The sequence below is a fragment of the Chelon labrosus genome (genome assembly GCF_963514085.1).
Source record: "Chelon labrosus genome assembly, chromosome: 3".
Taxonomy (NCBI): domain Eukaryota; kingdom Metazoa; phylum Chordata; class Actinopteri; order Mugiliformes; family Mugilidae; genus Chelon; species Chelon labrosus.
In genome coordinates, this window is record NC_140339.1 from 32,108,311 (window position 1) to 32,128,387 (window position 20,077).

General features: G+C 40.2%; 1 protein-coding gene across 2 annotated transcripts in view; it reads left to right on the top strand.

Moving 5' to 3' along the window:
- The window catches only part of itfg1 (integrin alpha FG-GAP repeat containing 1), a 202,917-nt gene that overhangs the window by 29,447 nt on the left and 153,393 nt on the right, over positions 1 to 20,077 (top strand). For both annotated transcript variants that reach the window (XM_084541942.1, XM_084541943.1), the window contains exons 7-8: positions 6,057 to 6,106; positions 14,532 to 14,610. In XM_084541942.1, the coding sequence (XP_084398068.1) occupies positions 6,057 to 6,106; positions 14,532 to 14,610 (129 nt within the window). The remainder of the gene's footprint in view (positions 1 to 6,056; positions 6,107 to 14,531; positions 14,611 to 20,077) is intronic.

Consider the following 20,077-nt stretch of genomic DNA (forward strand, 5'->3'; position numbering starts at 1 on the left):
CCCTGTCATTACCAATGGACAGACTTGCAATTATTCTGTTAGTGTGAAAGGACCAGCTGATTGTAGATGATTGGCTGGATCACAATCCAGTGACAAAGAAATTCAGACACAGATGCCCACACAGATATTTAAATAATGTGCTGAAATCAGCCATCTGATGTGGGCACGGGTGTACATGTATTTATGCAAGTAGCTCATCATGTACATGCTCATGTGTGTGTGACAGCACACTTTTTGTAGTGTCATTTGTAGGAAAGCAACAATTTAACAAAACACAAAAGTCTGAGAGAGTGTGTGAGAGCAGAGGAACTCGGAAGAAATAATCAAGTGGTTATAGATTGCCTCTCTTGCAATTAAAAGATTAGCATGCTCTGCTTTGTAGTGTTTTGTAAGACTGTTTAGATCCACCTTGAAAACAACCACCTCAGCATCTGGCATCAGCCTCTCTCAGTTTCTCCATCTAACTCTGCCATGTTTTTTCCTGATGCCTAGTGTAGCTGTATCACCAGCTTTTGCAGTTAGCGTGTCTTTAATTATCTGGCAACATGACATACCACTTAGAGCTCTGAATCCTTGTTTCTGTTATGCAACCCCACCTTCCCACACACAAAGCATTTATATACCTCAATTACGTATGCATTTTTCCCAAGTGGTGGAGGATGTTAGCTTATGGTTTAAATGCGTGTGTGCTCACAATACTGTGTGTGCTCATACTGCAAAGAGCCATATTGGTAATGTTGTCGGGGTTGAACGACTTCAGATTTTTTAAAGTTCACTGATATGTGGTGAACGTCGTGTCGAGTCAACGCCGACTAGTTGATGACGTCGCACACAAAAACAAGGTAGAAAATAATGCTTTGCAAAAATGAAATCTATACAGATCGTGACCTGAATACATATTGTAGTGTCTCACACAAAGGAAGCTACGAGTCTTTTCTGCAAGGTAACTGAAGCTTAAACAGGGGCCACTTTCAACGCCATAAACACAGTCAGTGTGACACTGCTAATATGCGGCTCTCGCTCGACAAAAAAAAAACACACTCTACAACCACAGCAACAATGTCAACTAGTAGACTGTGTGCACTTTTAAGGAGCTGCTTTCAATCTCATTGTACTGTGTATAATGACAATAAAGGCTTTCTATTCTATTCTATTCTAGAACACAACAACTGGGCATAAACACATGAGCTTATCAATACTGTGCACTGCAGATATGTGTTGTGTATGTAAATTGGCACCATAAATAGCGTTCAATAGTACTTCACAGCGTGTGGTAAGATATTGTAGGTATTGTAGCTGGCATACAAAAAAAAAAAAAAGAATTAAAAATGCGGCATATCTGAATCCTTTTCCATGTATAGCAGCTAAAGGTCTAATAACTTTAGACAATGAAATTTACCAGCAAAATGTTGATGTGCAGCCTTCTTCTCTCTCTTACTGTAGGAGATTCAGTTAAGTCCTTGATTGACTGTCACTGAGAGGATTTGCACCGTTCCTCTGCTAGCATTAGCTGATGTCTTGTATTTGTTGTATTTCAGTACTCAATTATATCTTCTGCATGTCACAGTAGTATGGGCTTCATTTTTAGTGAAGTATTTCCACACACTTGATGAACTGCACACTAGCAAAGCACAGCAGTAAAGACAACTATTCTGTACAACCCCTATATTGTTGATGAATTATTTCAGGATTTGAATGTGGAGGTTTACTTGTAGGTAAAGGTGGCGTACATTTTTTTAATTTAAGTGTTACATGACTGTATGGGACAAAATATGAGGTGGTAATATTACAGATGTCACAAAGTGAATTTAAATTGTTTTAGCTTCGATATAGAACACATGTCAAAGCACATCAAAAGATAAATCTTGTAACAATACATGGATAACAAAGGGAAGTTAGACGGAAAGAGAAAAAGGAAAAATACGCATAATTTTACAAAATTATGATGACTAAGTGTATATTATCTAAAATCTAGCTGCATAGCAAAATTGTGTTTATAGATTATCTGTCAAATTTAAAGCACTGTCTGAGCAGTACAGTTTAAATTCAGACAAATTTAAAGTGGTAGTGGATGCATTTTGAACTAATGACTGTTTATATGTGAAAAGCCCATGTTTAAGGTGGTATTGACAAATTACAAGTGTACATCAGCATTCCTACATTTTTCTGCTGAAGTAGTAGAAAATTAGAAGAAAAAAAAACAACTTTAGTTTTGCACATTCTCTGAGCCCCCGTTGTCTGACATTGTTTTGCTCAAGAATGGGAAAGTGTGGAAGGATACAGCCTGTAGTGAAAGAGGCAGAATGTGGATAAAGGAGGAAGAATGAAGGATAGAAGATAGAGGATAGAGAAGTAGAACTGCCACTTCAGGACTGACTGGGTTTGACACCTAGCTTGAGTACCCCATTGTTTCTTTAAATTGAGGCTGTCACAAAAATGTGATGGATGATCAGCAAGTAAGGTGTTTTACTGTGGTACAGAAAGAGTAAATCCGTCTGTGTCTGTGATTTCTTTGTATTGCTAAAGCAGAACTCTATATGTAGCTTTTCTACCTATCGGTACTGAAAGCGCTTTTACAGGCACAGTGACACATTTACTCATTCTATTACACAAGCATGCACACGTAACACAAAAGGACACTTTGGCATGTGCCATGCTACGAGGATCAAACCACTAACCTTCCGGGTCATGGACGACCCGCTCTAACTACCGAGCCACAGCCGCCCCGCCATAGCATTGCAGTATAGTACTGTCAGACTCATAAACCTGACAAGACTTTTGACACTTCAGTGCATGAATTCAGAGGCATTATGTGCATGCGTTTACCTGTAATGTTGAAACTTGTGGAATTTGCTGAAAATCTTATTAACGCATTTTACTGGCATCAGCTAGCTCAACTCAAAATTATGGGTATTAGAGAAGGAAGGATGGAGGCAAGTTTGTGTTAAATCCAGTAGGGGTAAACGCAAATTACTTGTCTATCAAGAAGTGTTTATGCTTGAATTTTTAACATGACCGAAAAAAGTGACATTAGAAAGAATAAGACCTAAGTCTGAATAATAGTGTGCTTTGCAGAATCAAACACAACTTAATAACACAAAGAAATTTTCACTTAGCTTTCGCTGTGTTTCAAGAATTCAAAACCTGCCTTCTCATAAGAACAAGTTACCTGTTTCTATTCTGTTTAATTCTGCTCAGCTCTCTTTTGTTATATTCCTCTTTATAATATCTCTTCTTAACTTAAACGAGTCTCTTAAAGACCATTGGCAGCCTAGTTATAGTCAATAGAACAGTAAAATGGTGTTAAAGTGAGTGATAGTGGCAGCACTTAAGTTTTACTAGCTAGCTGCTCTTTATGAGATAGCATAGAATACTTTCTGTCAAGGAATGTGAGTCAGGGTGGGGAGAGTGGAGAAGGACAATGCATTGAAGAGAATCATGACAAAAAAATCACATAATAATACCCTACTGCCTAGCTCACTAAGCAGAATTAGATTTTCTGTCTGTGAAAATCCCCCTTGATACAAATCTAAAAAGCATTCATTCTTAGGGCATTTCACTTGTGGTGCAGTGTCTCAGGAGAAATCCAGTAGAAGTTTAGTGACTCATCAAGAGCACAGTGTGCTGCTTGTTAGTGTCAGTCAAGTTGGATTCATTAGTAGACTAGAAAAAGAGAAAATACTGCAAAAGAGAGTTTGCACAAGAATGTTAAGTGAACAGAAAGACGAGAATCTTTCTGTTCATCACCCTGCTCCTTCATGCCTCTCTCACTGACACATTGCCGTTGCAGCTAATCAGCCAATCACTGCTGGATTCTGTCTAAGAGGCCTGATTGGCTGATTAACTAAGCTCATCGACACACCACCCAGAGTGACTACAGACACGCACAGTAACACAGAAAAGCACATACCCACAGTGCGCAAATTACTGTGTGTCCTGTGATGGATCTGTGCACTTAACCATAATCTATGCATGCACTTGGAATCTTATTTGCATATATAAAAAGGTCGAGGTCCATCTCAGATACATGCCTGTAAGAAGTGTCTGCTAGAAAACCACCATGTTTTCCTGTGAGCAGCAGACTCTCAAATTACATTTTGTGGAATGCATACTGTATATTTATTTTTATTTTTTTAATGTTTTTTATGTTTAGAATTACCTCTAAATAGCTGAGAAACCACATATATATTGTATTTGTTGTTGAGAATATTATCTATATCTGGTAATAGTTTGCATCATAACTATATGAAAGACATATCCTTAAACATGGTCTGAAAAATGATGACGATAACTCAAGCTCCCTCATTTGGATCTCTCCTCACTTCTGAGGATGGCTGCTGCAGGGTTGTGGGATAACATTTCAGAGCATGTCACATTTCAATCAGTAAAGCGCTTGACATGTATCCAAGGAAAGAGAATGGTAATTCAGTGAAATTTTATCAATTCTATTTACATTTTTTCATTGTTGGTGAGGAGTCATGCTGCAGTATGAACTGTTAGCTGCAGTGGCCACTGCAGTACATAGGATTGCCACAGTAGCCTCAGTCATTACACACAACCTTTATTCTTCCTGTCATCATTGCTGCACCTTTTATTCCCTCCATTTTTCCTCTCCTGTCATCATTTGTATTTCGTAATGCAGAGCATAGCAGCTTGTGGAATTAAGCTTGGGCCTAAGGCAGATCAATGCCAATATTTTTTTCAAGTCCAATTAATGGGAAGAACCGTAGTCCACAGAACGCAGTGATGAAAGTAAATGTCATATCACGGAGAGGCACACAGAATTTGCAGTGGAAGTGCAGCCTGCAGCCTAAGCTTCGAGAGCAAGCAATATGAGTACAGGTGCAGTTTATAGGATTCCTGTAGAGCGAGCTACAGATTATACCATGAGGTGGAGACTCTTGGAAGCTGAGATAAATCTAGTTGCTTTGAGCTGGAGATCCCGCCACAATCTCTTTCTTTCTCTTCATCTGTTCTTCTACTTTTTCAAGAAAACCAATTCATCTTCATTACTTTAAGAATCCCCTTTAACAGTGTTTATTGAAAAAGCACTACCTGTAATGCCAGAGTTAAAGAGATTGGTCAACAAATAAGAAGAATAAGAATAAGAATAAGAAAACCTTTACTTGTCCCACAATGGGGAAATTGCAGTTTGAAACAGCATGCAGAAATGACAGAGATAGAATAGATGATAGACATATTGCACACACTGGTGTTATTACACCATAAAGTGTAATAATATTGCACATATTAGGAGTGCTCGTTGTGGAGCCTAACAGGAGCAGGAAGGAAAGACCTTCTGTATCTTTCCTTCACATATCGAGGTGAAGGTCAAGTCTGTTCTGTTTGTCAGTGTCCAAATCTATTATTGTTTACACCGATCCGACATAACATTTTGACTACATTCCTAATATTGTGTAGGTCTCCTTTGTGCCTCCAAAACAATTCTGACTCTTCAGAGAATGGACATGGGCCTTTGGATTGGGGATCAGGCTTGTTACAGTGCATCCCACACATACTTGATTAGTTTGGGATCTAGTGAATTTGGTCAATATAATTTATGGTCAATGTGAGTGGAGTGTATGATGATATTTGAGTAGGCCTGATGTGTATATGTCACATTTATGTCTCGCTTAGTCTTGCCATCAGTGTGACTGAGATTCTGAGCACTAGAATTAAAGGACAACATAAACACTATATTAAATCATAATGAGTTGCTCCCCAAAGCCATGAATACAGGTGCTCTTATAAACCTCAATTTGTTTTAAAGATGCTTTTTTTCTGTATAAATAAGGCAACATTAGCAGTCCCAGCAGCATTTTATATTGTTCAGTTTTTTTTTTCCTGATCAATTCATCAGGTCTTCAAAGGTACAAAAGGTCACAGCTAGAGCACATTGTACATTTTCAGTGACTTGGTTCCCACTAATCTACAGCATTTTCTTCACTGTAGATCAATAGTGCCTTCTTTGTGTTTGAGTATAATTGCCAGATGAGACAGTGTATCTCTTAATGACTTGCCCCCTCCCTTCTTTCTTTCTGTCATCCCAACTCCAGATCTTTTCCTGACGACGAACGTCAATAAATTTGAGACCTGGATCAACAAGGTAATAAAGCTTTTTTGGACTTATTTGTTTCCTGTCTCTCCATCCTAGCTTTTTTTCTTCTTCCTATCTTTTCAAAAGTCCAGTTCAGTCAGGGCAGTCATGTATTTCTCCCTCTACTGCCATAGACAGAACTTTACTGAAATCAAGTCCTAGTTTAAAATGACTGAGAGTAAATGCATATTGTAATTCTTAACTACAGTCTTTAACTGATGACTGGGCACCAGCAAAAAGCTGATATGCATTTCTGTTAAGAACAATCAAAGGTACTGACCTAGTGATCCAACTGATGATCCACCCTGATCTTCTGTTCATTTCCTCTTTGCAACAAACAGGTCTGTTTTGTCAGTTTTGGTAGACTTGGTGGTGCAGGAATGTTGGCATTGCTGCAGGACTAGTTAATATTCTGGGAGAACAGAGAGGGGAGACCGAGGCTCTGGGTTTTTGTCAAAAGGGGCCTATTTGAAATTCAGCAGGTCGAGGCACAAGTGGAACAGTCGTGTATCTTATCACAGAGAAGGGGAATAGGAAAAAAGCAGAGGAGGCGGTAAGGAAAAAGAAAGAAATGGAGGGAGATTGAAAGATTTGGCAGAGACACAATGCGTGTGAGGGGACGGAGAGAACAGGCTTGAGGAAAGTGGCAAATAAACTGTCATTCCAATGAGTATGATATGTGATTGGAGACAGGAATCTTGTTCAGGTGAGAGGATGAAGCTGGAGAATCTCAGCAAACATCTAAGGTTTAAAATAAACATTTATGGGAATTTTGAATTCTATTTTTGTTCATTCAGTTGTGAATCTTTTCCATCTTAAAACACTGCATGTACTTGAACAATACAATATCGGGCATGTGTATCTAAAGACCAGCTTGCCTTTTCGTTGCATGTCACAAAATTTCAGGCTTGCTCTGGGGATTTCAGGCTGGGTTTTGTAAAGCGTCTTGAGACGATTTGTATTGTTATTGACGCTATATATTTTTTGTTTCCTCTAAAAAGTTGTAAATGGTATAGCATAAAAAAGCAGATACATTGGAGTGGTGGAAGTAATTTTAATGCAGCTTACCTTTACTCTTTCATAAGTAGATATTTAGAGAAAAATCACGACTTTTACTTACATAAAATGTACAGTACAGAGGTTGTATGTTGTCCATTGAGGAAAAGTCTAGTATGCATAGCAGAAGAAAAATGGCCTTTGTAGTGGGCTTGCCTCAGATAGAATAGAAAGTCATTTGTAGGAAGCCTTAGTATCTGAGTTATGATTTTGTTTACTTCACCACCTGCCAGTGGAGTGATAAAGCTTGATTGTTCTGTGAAGTCGATGTCCTAGTCCTATTGGAACCAAGTGTACAGCAAGGGATATGGGAGCAAGACAAAGTGAGCCCAAACACCTGGTGACAGACGGAAAGATTTTTGGCTTTGTCAGGAAAAATCTGGATCTCTGCAGTTCATGTTATTACTACATCTCATTCTCAACTCCAGTCCATGGAAAATCCAATTGTTTTCCTTTTGTTTTCCACCGTTTCTCCATGTTTTCTGTTCCTTTTTTCTTTAATGCACCTGTAAAAATGGTGATATTTCCTTTTGGTTAGCAGTTAATCATGAACCGCCAGATTAACCAATTTGAGTTCTTTTTTACGATGGTGAGCAGTACTCAATAACCCACACACAAATTACAGAAAAGCTATTTATTAAATAAAACCCAATAAAAGGGATAACTGTTTAAGACGTCGGCCCTTTAAATGAGGGAGAATCCCCTCATCAAAGCAGAAACTAAGAACTATATTAAAAGAATACTTAAAACAGTCAAAGATCCTAGTGTCCTGTTCTTGCCCTTGTCCTATTCGTGCTGGTTAGCCGCCACGCTGATTAGCCGTCACACCGATTAGCCGCCACGCTGGTTAGCCGCCACGAGCCGTCCTCCACCCGGTACTGCCGAAGCTCTCGCCGCCCCCGTGCTGCGCTCGTCTCTACCCGACCTCTGCCTCCGCCGATCTGCTCCCAGCGGTGCTGCAGGTCTAAAACGGAAGAGACAGCCAGCAGTCTGCTCTATGGTCGCGATGGTTGCTTCCTCTTATCCCCGCCGACAGTTAACAGTGCATTGGCTATAGACTCACAGCTTTTGGGCAGAAGCTCCTGCTTCTGCAGCTTTGCGTCTTCAGGCCTCACCAACACTGTCCTTGCGGTCTCTGGTCAGCCTCAGAGTCGTTGGCCACCACTCTTTTCCCCACGAGTCGGCGTCTGCTAAGGGAGGAAGCACACCCGCCAACCAACTAGACATATATACATAGACGCCTCATTGAGCGGGTTGGCCCGTTGTTGGGATACGTCAACGTCGCCGCCATATTGGAGGAGGCAGCTCTGTCCCGCAAACCAATACAAGTCAATGGAGTGAACTTCATTAAGCGTCTTCTGCAAAGTGCTGTAAGTTAATGCCTCTCATTTACACATTCACACACGAACGTATATATCCAGGAAACCGATAGGAACCAAAAACAACGTCTGTAACATTAACTACTCAGAATGTAATCAGACGTTGTTTTTGGTTCCTATCGGTTCCCTGGATATATACGTTCGTGTGTGTGAATGTGTAAATGCTTATAGTACTTCGTTGAAGACGCTTAATAAAATTCATTCCATTAATTCGTATTGGTTTGCGGGACAGAGCTGCCTCCTCCAATATGGCGGCGAGGTTGACGTACGGTCCAGCGCTCAATGAGGCGTCTATGTATATATGTCTATGCCCAGCCTACCTATCAATCCCTCTCCGGGCCAGTTGTAACGGCTGATTGGCTGGTGTGGCTGTCTGTCAAGAGTTGCATTTACTGCTTAAAATCATATCCGTGCCTGTGACAACTCAAATCCAAAAAACTCTAATAATAACAACCACAACATGTGTAAATAAAAAGGATCCAAAACACACATGCAGTTAAATAAATAAACATGCAATTAAATCAAATAAACAAAACACGGCACATAACAAGAACAAAATATAATAAGCAGTTCGATACTCAGCATGACACACCTCCTTCTCAGTAATGTGCAATATGTGACACGTAAAAGCATCTGGAAAGTATTCACAGCGCTTCACTTTTTCAGTGTTTTGTTATGTTACAGCCTTATTCCAAAAGGGATGCATTCTTTTTTCATCAATATTCTACACACAAAAACTATATTTCTGTATGTACTCTATGACTGTGTCTGGCATTTGATAAATAAAAGTTATAAAAAAAATATTCTACACACAACACCCCATAATGACAATGTGAATTTTTTTTAATTTATTTTTTTGCAAATTATTAAATTATTATTATTATTAAAAAATAAAAAACTAAGAAATCACATGTACGTACGTATTCACAGCATTTGCCATGAAGCTCAAAATTGAGCTCAGGTGCGTCCTGTTTCCGCTGATCATCCTTGAGATGTTTCTACAGCTTAACCCATTTAGGCCTAAATACTCTTCTGTATACCCCCTCTCAAAACCTGAGGTTTTTCAAAATATGTCAACGCTTACTAAAACCTTAATTTCTCAGGTTCTGTAGCAGATAAAAACATGAGATAAAAAGCATTTGACAGCTTACTTCTTTGGCTTTCAACTTGACTGACTTGCTAGGGCATAATCTTCACATGCATTTTTTTTAAAAAATCAATAAACACCAAACATTTTTAAAATTTTGAAAATCAGTAAAGATCTATTTTTTCAATTACTTCGTCAATATCACTTCCTTCACTTGAGTCAGCCGTGACGGATCGCTAGCACGGTGTTTCAAATTTTCGACCAAAACATACTCCACGTGTAGGCTTATTTCGACCAATCACAAAGTGTTTTATTAGTCACATGAGTTTAAAAAAAATCCCTAAGCATCTCTGTCACTCACCCCAAGAATATTTCAGCCAATCACAGTGCATATAATTGGCCAATTGCCTGGAAAAAGACGACAACGCTCAAAATGACACGTTGCCGGCTTTAATGGTAACTACGCATAGATGCGCGATCCGGTCTTAAAGGTAAACACGCACAGATGCGTGATCCGGTCTGAATGGGTTAATTGGAGTCCACCTTTGGTACATTCAGTTGACTGGACATGCTTTGGAAAGGCACACACCTGTCTATTTAAGGCCCCGCAGTTGACAGTGCATGTCAGAGCACAAACCAAGCATGAAGTCGAAGGAATTGTCTGTAGACCTCAGAGACACAGTTATCTTGAGGCACAAATCTGGGGAAGGGTAGAGAAAGATTTCTGCTGCTTTAAAGGTCCCAATGAGCACAGTGGCCTCTATCATCCGTAAATGGAAGACGTTCAGAACCACCAGGACTCTTCCTAGAGCTGGCCGGCCATCTAAACTGAGCGATCGGGGGACAAGGCCCCTCGTCAGGGAGATGACCAAGAATCCGATGGTCATTCTGTCATAGCTCCAGCATTGCTCTGTGGAGAGAGGAGAACCATCTCTGCAGCAGTCCACCAATCGGGCCTGTATGGTAGAGTGGCCATTCATCTTTCAGCAGGACAACGACCCTAAGCACACTGCCAAGATATCAAAGTACTGGCTTCAGGACAACTCTGTTAATGTCTTTGAGTGGCCCAGCCAGAGCCCAGACTTGAATCCATTTGAACATCTCTAGATTGACCTGAAAATGGCTGTGCACAGACGCTTCCCATCCAACCTGAAGGAGCTTGAGAGGTGCTGCAAAGAGGAATGGGCAAAATTGCCCAAAGATAGGTGTGCCCAGCTTTTGGCTTCATGTTCAAAAGGACTTCAGGCTGTAATTGTTGCCAAAGGTGCATCAACAAAGTATTAAGCAAAGGCTGTGAATGCTTGTTTTTATTTTTAATAAATTTGCAAAAATCTAAAAAAACAAACAAAAAAAAAAATCACATTTCAGTATGGGGTGTTGTGTGTAGAATTTTGAGGGGAAAAAATGTAATCCATTATGGGATAAGGCTGTAATATACCAAAATGTGTTAAATGAAGCGCCGTGAATACTTTCCAGATGCCCTGTAGAAACAAGACCTTACATCCACACACACTTGAATAAATTCAAAAATACTGTTCCTCCAAAGACACGCCTTACTTACACAAGTGTACACAAACGCAGGAGACCAAGCCATTTCCCAGCATCATCAGAGCATTAGACCCCTGTTAATCCCATCACAGTTTTCGGTTCAATGCAGCTGCATCTATCGGTCACAGGCCAGCACGCTCCTCTTTCTCCAGCACTCGGTTTTAATTACTTTTCTCTGTTTTCTCTCTCCCTAAGTCTCTCTCCATCCCTCCCTGTTCCTCTGTTTTCTTGTGATTACACAAGAGAAAGCAGTTACAAAGGGGAAAATAAAATCAACAAGCTGCAGCGAAGAGAGAATAGAGGTGTTTTTTATTGGCCGGCAAGTGGAGATGGGCAGTTTAAAAGGCCAGCTCTGGCTGATATAATAATTTACTTTGTTAGTCAGGGAGAACCTGATTTTCATCCTAGTTACTCATTAATACCCCTCCTATTGTTACGTACGTTGCCGCTTAAAAGAATTTGCACCCCTCAGAATTTTTGACATTTCTGCATAAAAATGACAGCAGATATAATAGTTTCGGAATGAATAAGGCAAAATCTGCTGGCACAGGAGCACCTCCAAATGTGGTCAGAGATGGGATCTCTCAACTGCAATCACAGTGCATCCTGGGGTTGATCACACCTGTATTTTACGCTGGCTACTTAAGCTTGCCAAGATTGGATCAAGGTCTGAAAAGGCCTTTTGCTGGGGGACCAATCCTGAAGGAGGGTAACAGTCTTACATCTCCATTTATTCACAATCTGTTTGTGTTGCACACCTTTCCAAAACACACATTTCATTTTAAGTGTATGCTTACACCAATCAACCACAACAATAAAACCATTGACAGGTGAAGTGAATGACATTTATTATGTCATTATAATTCAATTCAATTCAGTTCAGTCCTCTTTTATTTACAGCGTTTCCTCGTGTATCGCGGGATTTACATTCCAGACCCCCACAAATAAAATGTATATAATAATTTTAACAAGGGAGGCACCGTAGGGCTTCAAATTAATTAATTAACTGCAACACGTATTACAGAAAGTTGACACAACACCGCACAGAAACACTACGCACAGCGAGATCACGAGGTGAAATAGACCAGGCAAGATGCTGAACACTTGGTGTACGCGCAGGATGATGCTATTTTATTGGCTGTATTTACACGCAATATAGCGAAATCTCCACGATATAAAATTAGATATGTATGAATTAAAAAGTCCTCGAAAAGAGAACCGCAAAGTGGCGAGGGACGACTGTATATAGCGTCAATATCAATACAAATTGTCTCAAGATGCTTTACAAAATCTCTGCCTAAGACCCCCAGAGCAAGCATGAAGGCGATGGTGGAGCCAGGAACAGCAGCACACAGCAGTTAACATGCTATATAGTAGTAGCACAGAATTGCATGACTTTACTTCATGCAAGAGAATATTAGATAACAAATTACAGCACAGGAGTTCAGTGCAGGAGAAAAGAAATGAGAAGATAGGAGCTCAGTGCAAGAGAGAAGAGAGTAGAGGACATGTGGTCAGTGTATTATGCCCCAGGTGTCTAGGCCTGTAGCGGCATAATTAAGGGATGGTTCAGTCCAGCCCTAACTATAATCTTCATCAAACAGGAAAGTCTTAAGCCTGACCATAAAAGTAGAGAGGCTGTCTGCCTCCCGAACCCAAACTGGGAGCTGGTTCCACAGGAGAGGGGCCCGATAGTGGAAGGCTCTACCTCCCATTCTACTTTTTGAAAATTCTTGTAACCACAAGTAGGCCTGCACTTCGAGATCGATATGGTACAATGAGGTCTTTAGGATATGATGGAGCTAGGCCTTTAAGGGCCTTGTATGTAATGAGGAGGATTTTAAATTCTATTCTAGATTTTAAAGGGAGCCAATGAAGAGAAGCTAAAATTGGAGTAATATGATCTCTCTTGCTAATTCCAGTCAATAGTCTTACTGTGGAATTTTGAATCAACTTTTTAAAGGTTTAAAGATCCTAATTATGACTATATCACGCAGGTGAAAGAAGGCAGTCCTGGTTATTTGCTTCAAGTGTAAATTAAAGGACAAATCCTTGTCAAATATAACACCAAGGTTTTTCACAGTAGTGCTGGAGGCCAAGGTAATGCCATCCGAAGAAACTAAGTGATGAGACAATTAATCTCTGAGATGTTTAGGGCCAAATACAATGACTTCTTTTTTGTCTGAATTTAAGAGTAGAAATTTACAGGTCATCCAAGCCTTTATGTCTTTGTGGCATGCTTGGAGTTAAGTTGAAACCAGATTAGTTTCATCTGGTTTCATGAGTAAATATAAGTGTCATCAGCATAGCAATGGAGGTTTATGCCGTGTTTCTTAATAATATTGCCTAGGAGAAGCATGAATAATGTGAACAGTATTGGTCCTAGCACAGAACCCCGACGAACCCCATAATTAGGGCCCGAGCAACGAAAAGGTGCAGGGGCCTTCGTTCGCCCGAAAAATTTAATGTATAAGGGCCTTGAGCATAGGCGTGGCAAAATGGCTCTATAGCGCCATCTACGGACCAGCCCCTGAAGCCCGTTGCGTCTAAAAATCCGGAAATATGTCACATATATGTAATATCCCAGGACGCACAGAAAAGTCAATTGGAGCCATATTCTAAACCTCACAGGAAGTCTGTTATGTTGACAGTGAAAATTTGACAAAACTTTGGCTGTGTCTTGGTTGCCCTCAGGCTTGATGCCTTATTAGATTGACTTCAAAATTTGGAAATAGGTTGTTGAAAGAAAGGCGAACGAAACCAACGTAAGTTTTTGACTTTTCGTTGAAGGGGGGTGGGTATTCTGGCTCCTCAAAGTTTCATGACGCGCCATGAAACAGGAAGTTGCATTAAACGTGCTTTAATTCAGCTATACTTTGTCCAAACTGCATCAAACTTTACAGTATTGTTAATAGTCCCTAACTGCACACATCCATGTGTCAATATTCATGCAATTATTGTAGCGCCACCTACAGGAAATGTCTGATTTTGGAGCATATTTGTAGTGTGACCTGCTGTTACTGTCAGGGTGATTGGATTCTCTTCAAATTTTGTCAGGACAGACTTACGCTCATCGTGATGACTTACTGCAAAACTTGTGAGTTTTCGTTAAAATTTGGGCTTACTCTGGTTGTGAAAGTGAGATGATACACTGTCTTACTAATTCCATCATCATTTCAAGTAGTGTGCTACTTTGTCCAGCAGATGGAGCCATAGCATCTCTCTCTGGTGGCTGTCTGTCAATTGAATTAAGAGTATGCACATCTCATGTTTATGTACAAAGACAGATACATAAAGCATTTGTGACTTCTGTGGGCCATTAAAGGTCTAGTACTTATGGAACCCCCCCTCTCTGTTCTCACAGAATGGAAACTTCACTAAAACGGAAGTCATGTCAGCGCCTAAAGCCAGCACTATCGGGCAGTCCTCCTTTGTCGACTTTGGTGAGTATAACAAAAGCGATATTTTGACAGTAATCGGACAGAAAAACGTATTACCACACTCAAGACGCTTAGACAACCTCTAAAAGCAGTTGTGAGTGTACTAGGTCAGGTTGTACTGAAAAGTGTCTTTTCCCATGTAATTGTATGTGCGTGTGTGGCAGATTCATTCCTCTCCCAAGTCCTTTAAGCTGTGTAGCATCAAAGGCTTCTAGATAGGACTGTCTGCTCTCTGTGGTTGTGGCAGTTTCACTACAACTCTCTCATCACATAACTTTTGTTCCCTGTGCACACACACACACACACACACACACACACACCACACCACACCACACCACAAATGCTCACCCATTACCAGACAGGCTTATCTTACACATACACACAGAGTTCAATGCACACTCTCCCTCACAGCGCAGTCTGATACAAAATTTCAAATAGAGCCAGATTTTTGTAAATATCTTATCCTCTTAAACAATCTTTGCCAGTAGTATTCATTGTTCAGCTCAGCTTTACCCTTATTCTCAACAAATCTCCGCCGGCTCTCTAATCTCCAGGCTGCAGACTGTGTTCCCTGTAACCATATCAGAGTTGTCACCTCCGCTAGGTTTAGTGATAGCTTTTTATGCTTGTTTTTAACGGTAAACACCAATTCAATTAACAACAATTCAATTACACGAACGGTATATAGCAGTGTGGATGGAAAACCTAATGAGTCATTCATCAATGAGTAAGGACTACCTCCACTTCCTATAATGTAGTTAGTCAAGTGTAAAAAAATAGTTCTTGTACTGAGCCAGGCACAAATGTGAATAGTTGTAAGCAGACTTCTAGAGCTTGATGTAAGATGTCCCCAGTACAACTCTATGAATTCTCTGTTGCTGTTGTTACAGGTAATTCCTCCATTTTCCACTGCACTTATGGAGTACTTCAAGGCTCAGTCCTAGTCCCTTTTCCCTTTTTGTATGTTTCTCTTTGGTCACATAATCCTTTTCAAGTGGATGACTCCCATATATATAACCTAATTTGACTCCAACAAAAGAACTGGACAAAATACAAAACCGTCTTACAAATGTTAAATGTTGTTAATTAGAAGCCATTATTCCAGGTCCAATGTGAATAGCTCTACACACCTAGACCTTTGGTAGTCCTCCAGTGTGTGAATCTAGGTATTATATTTGACATCAGACTTAATCTTTATTTGAGGGTGTTTCTTGCACCGTCAAAATAAATCAAAGATATAAGTTGAAACATTTATCTGTCTTTTCATTATATCCGAGTTAGATCCACCTATCCACACTTGGGATTGGCCCCAGAATATATCTGAGACCTGCTTATCTGTTACCGTACTATATAGGACTGAATTCATCCAGCAGATTTGTGTCAGTAATATGAATACTGAGACTAAAACATAGCCTTTGGAGCCCCCAACTCTGGAATAATCGTCTTGCTACCACAGATGCAAATGTAGTAGCAGAGTTTTAATGATGAAGGAGCCACTCACAAGATGCTACTCTGCTGCAGCTGACAAGTTTACTAGTATTACTTATTCACAATAGTTCTTAGTTTGCAAAGAAGTCATGTTTGTGGCACAGACACAGAAATTTCACACCAATTATTCTAGAGATCTAAACATATCAGAACTGTTGAAAACCTAGCTTTTTTTTTTGTGGAAAATTGTTTTGTGTAGATTTAGAATTTGGCACGTGAACCGCCTTAATGAATTTAGAAAAATGTTGATTTTAGAACAGGTTTGAAGTTGAATTGGGACCTCAAGATCTGGAATCATTGTCAAAGTCTGCAAGATTTTTAGTGTTTGGTACAATCAAATAATTATTGTACTATATTGTTACGATATTGTTGCACCGCACTTCCTTCAGCTCACTAAATTCATTCATTCATTCATTCATTCATTTTCTATACCCGGTTATTCCTGTTAAGGGTCGTGGGGGTCTGCTGGAGCCTATTCCAGCTGTCATCGGGCGAGAGGCAGGGGTACACCCTGGACAGGTCGCCAGTCCATCGCAGGGCTAACATAGAGAGACAGACAACCATTCACACTCACACGCACACCTACAGCCAATTTAGAATCACCAATTAACCTAATGAGCATGTCTTTGGATGGTGGGAGGAAGCCGGAGTACCCACGCAGACACAGGGAGAACATGCAAACTCCACACAGAAAGGCCAGCCGGCCCATGGATTCGAACCGGTGACCTTCTCGCTGTGAGGCATCAGTGCTAACCACCTCGGCACTGTGCTGCCCAGCTCGCTAAATATCAATGTTATTTCTGATATTGTTCACAGTACCAGGACCAACATATGTACGTTTCCCCAGTAGATCCACTGGGGGCAAACGCTTAGATCATCCAATGACCCATATGCTGTGGGTGTAGGTGTGAATCTGTATGTCAGGAGGGAATCTGTGTCGGGATGTGTGTGTTTTTAATTCAAATTTTCTGTGGACTGCAACCATTTTTTTAACTAAATCACAGACTGATCTTGATAATTTTCTTTTTTTTTCTTTTTCATTTCTTTAATCTTTTTCTAATTTTTCCCCCTCCTCTTTCGGCTTGGAAGTGTCATTTCAAGATGGTGCCCTCGTTTACTGGGGAGTGAAGCCCTTGACTTCTAATAATCTGACAAATTCTGGGAGAGAGATGCCTTGCAGGATTTAATGCTTTTTTCCCCCTTTGTCCCATTTTGTCTGCCTCATTCAGCCCCTCCTCGGCTGTCGGTGTCTATCTATTTTTATTTTGATCTATTGTATATCTCCTGTCTACAGCTTATTCACTCTCCACACTTGTTTTCCTCCCCCCTGTGTTCTTCATCTTAACTGCTTTTGGTGTCACTGCCTCCTTCAGATATCATTACATTGTACCAAGACCAACTATAACCCTTTCACTTTTTTGTGTTTTGTTTTGGTAGGGGGTATTCATAAAAGCTTCACTTTTCACTATTCACTTTACTGTTGGGCCTGTGTACTAAGGCACTCAACTTTGGGGTTTGGCTATCATAAATAATTAATAATTATCAAAAATAATTATTTATTATCAAATAATTGGATCTGAATTACTAGATCACCCTGAGGCACCACCCTTCTGAGAAGGGAAAAGATAGCCAATTAATCAAATCAGTCTCATAATATTTACTAAATTGTCAATTTGGATTTCTGATTAATAATTAACTTAATAACTATAACCAAAATTACCACATTAACAACTAGTTAAAGTTGAAGGAATTTGGAGTTCTTGACAATGTAGAGGTTGGCAAAATTCATTCTTGTGCAACATTAAACAGACAACAGGTATGTTTAAAAGATATTTATTAACAAGAATAAAAGTGAAAACATACAATCTAACTACAGTGTACTTTACACAGGTGTGTGGGTGTGTGCGGATGTGTGTGTGTGTGTGTGTGTGTGTGTGTCAAAATGGCCGCTAGGGCCTTGAGGCTTTGAACAAAGAGAAAACAAGATGGCTGCTGAATAGGGACACTCAGACCATGTGCTGGCTAGTATATATGTGGGATGTGATAAGAGTTTTATGAGGTGCCAGGTTAAAGGAAGAATGGTTAGTTTAGCATGCAAGATACCCTGAGTCTATGTGTTGCATAGTCTAAACTAACATCAACTTAACAATACTCTAACCTTTCAACCGAACGATCACAACTCAATAAAAACAAATGTCACCTCAAATCAGTGTTTAAGAGTTCAATGCTTAGCTTAGCTTGACTAGGCCCAGGTCATACTACCAGTTTTGGTGGAAAAGTCCATTATTGGTGTGTTGCTCCTTTAGCTGGCGGTTCCTGATGGAAGGACCGAGCTGGGAAAAGTAGAAGTCCTTGCTGTGTATTCCTGATGGCAGACGTTGGAGGGAAACTGGCCGCTCCTTGAGTCATTTGAAGTGGCTTGTTAGCAGCTCGGTGCTAACTAGCCGTGTGGCTCCTGTTGTTTGGGGGTTTAGCCTGCAAACCTCCTGTTTGTTGGTTAATAGAGCTGGTGCAGATTCCTCAAGCAGGATCTTGCTCCGCTGCTGTAAGGAGAACAGGCCTGGAGTAGCTGCGGAGGATTATGGGACTTAGTGTTCTGGTGCTTTTCTTTGTTTCCAAGACGAACATGTGGTTAATTTGGTTATGCATGGTGAGCTTCCATAGCTCACCACCAGGTTCAGGTCCCAACATAGTGGTTTGTGCAAAATAAGGCAGTGCGAAAAGCAGGTTTATTTGTGCAAAAAGTAACTGTAAAAACCAAAACGAAGGCAAGTCTAGGGTGTGGGGTATTGTTGACGCAGGCTGGGTTGAAGGACCCAAGGCTCGTCTGACCAGCTTGTCTCTTCCTGTCCCTCTCTGAGCTCCCACTGCTCCAGCAGACCACTGCAAACAAGATGGCAGAAGCCACCGAGTCATACACTGTGTTACAAATTATTATGCAAATGATATTTTTCTGTCATTTTCCTAAATAGTCAATGCAAATGACAGTCATCAGCCGTTAGAGTATAACCTGAATGTTATTTAACAAACCTCCCAATGATAATCAGAATCAGAATCGGCCTACACGTCAGAATCAGAATCACCAGAATCTCCAAAAAACTATCTGGCTGAGTGAAAACCGGAGAAAAAAGTCCGGCACTGGATAGCCCTATGTTCAAGAGTTCCTCTCTGCTAATTTTAATAGCAGAGGGGGTGCAGAAAACAACACTAAAAAGTAAAACAGCAACAAGTACTAGAGAGCACAGTACCGAGGTGTCCGTCCGCGGCGCCATCTTGGATGCTATAACAGTATTTTTTCAAAAATAAAAAACTTAAAATCCACTGTTTCAAATTATTCAAATTATGACAAAACATTTTATAGGTTGTAAAGAACTGAATATGCTCATTTATTAGCAGCAAAGAGAACTTCTTAAAAAAATTAATCTGGAAAGACACTTGTTCGACTGCATAGAACAGATAGCTGTAGCTGTTTCAATCTGTGATATAGGTTCTTCTAGTCTCTCCCTAAAATCTGAAGAAAGTGTGGGGATGCCAAGGCCGTTAAGAAAGTCAGGAATTGCCTTATTATTTGATTCAGTCTGAACTTCTGGGTATAAAACTGGGTATAGAAATCCCTGAATGCTCCGTCCATTAATTTCAAAAGCATCTGTAGTTCTGTGCTACATTGGCAACCAAATCTAAGAAATGTGCTGCTTTGCTTTAGAGCCTTTAAGTTGGCTGGTTAGTAATTTGTCTGATTTGTCTCTAAAATGTGGCTTTATTTTTTAGAAGCAATTGGTCGACAGAGGTCTACTTTTAAGTTCTAGTCATTTATTGTCGAGGTCTGGACATTCAGATTGAACATATTGTCTATCTAATTCTCTGATTTGGTGGACAAGGTTACAACACTCTTTTAACGAAGTTTCCCTTGTTTCCCTGAACAATGGACAACTTTCTGTGCTTGTCTGGCCACTGAGATAGGTGAACAAGAAAATGCATTTTA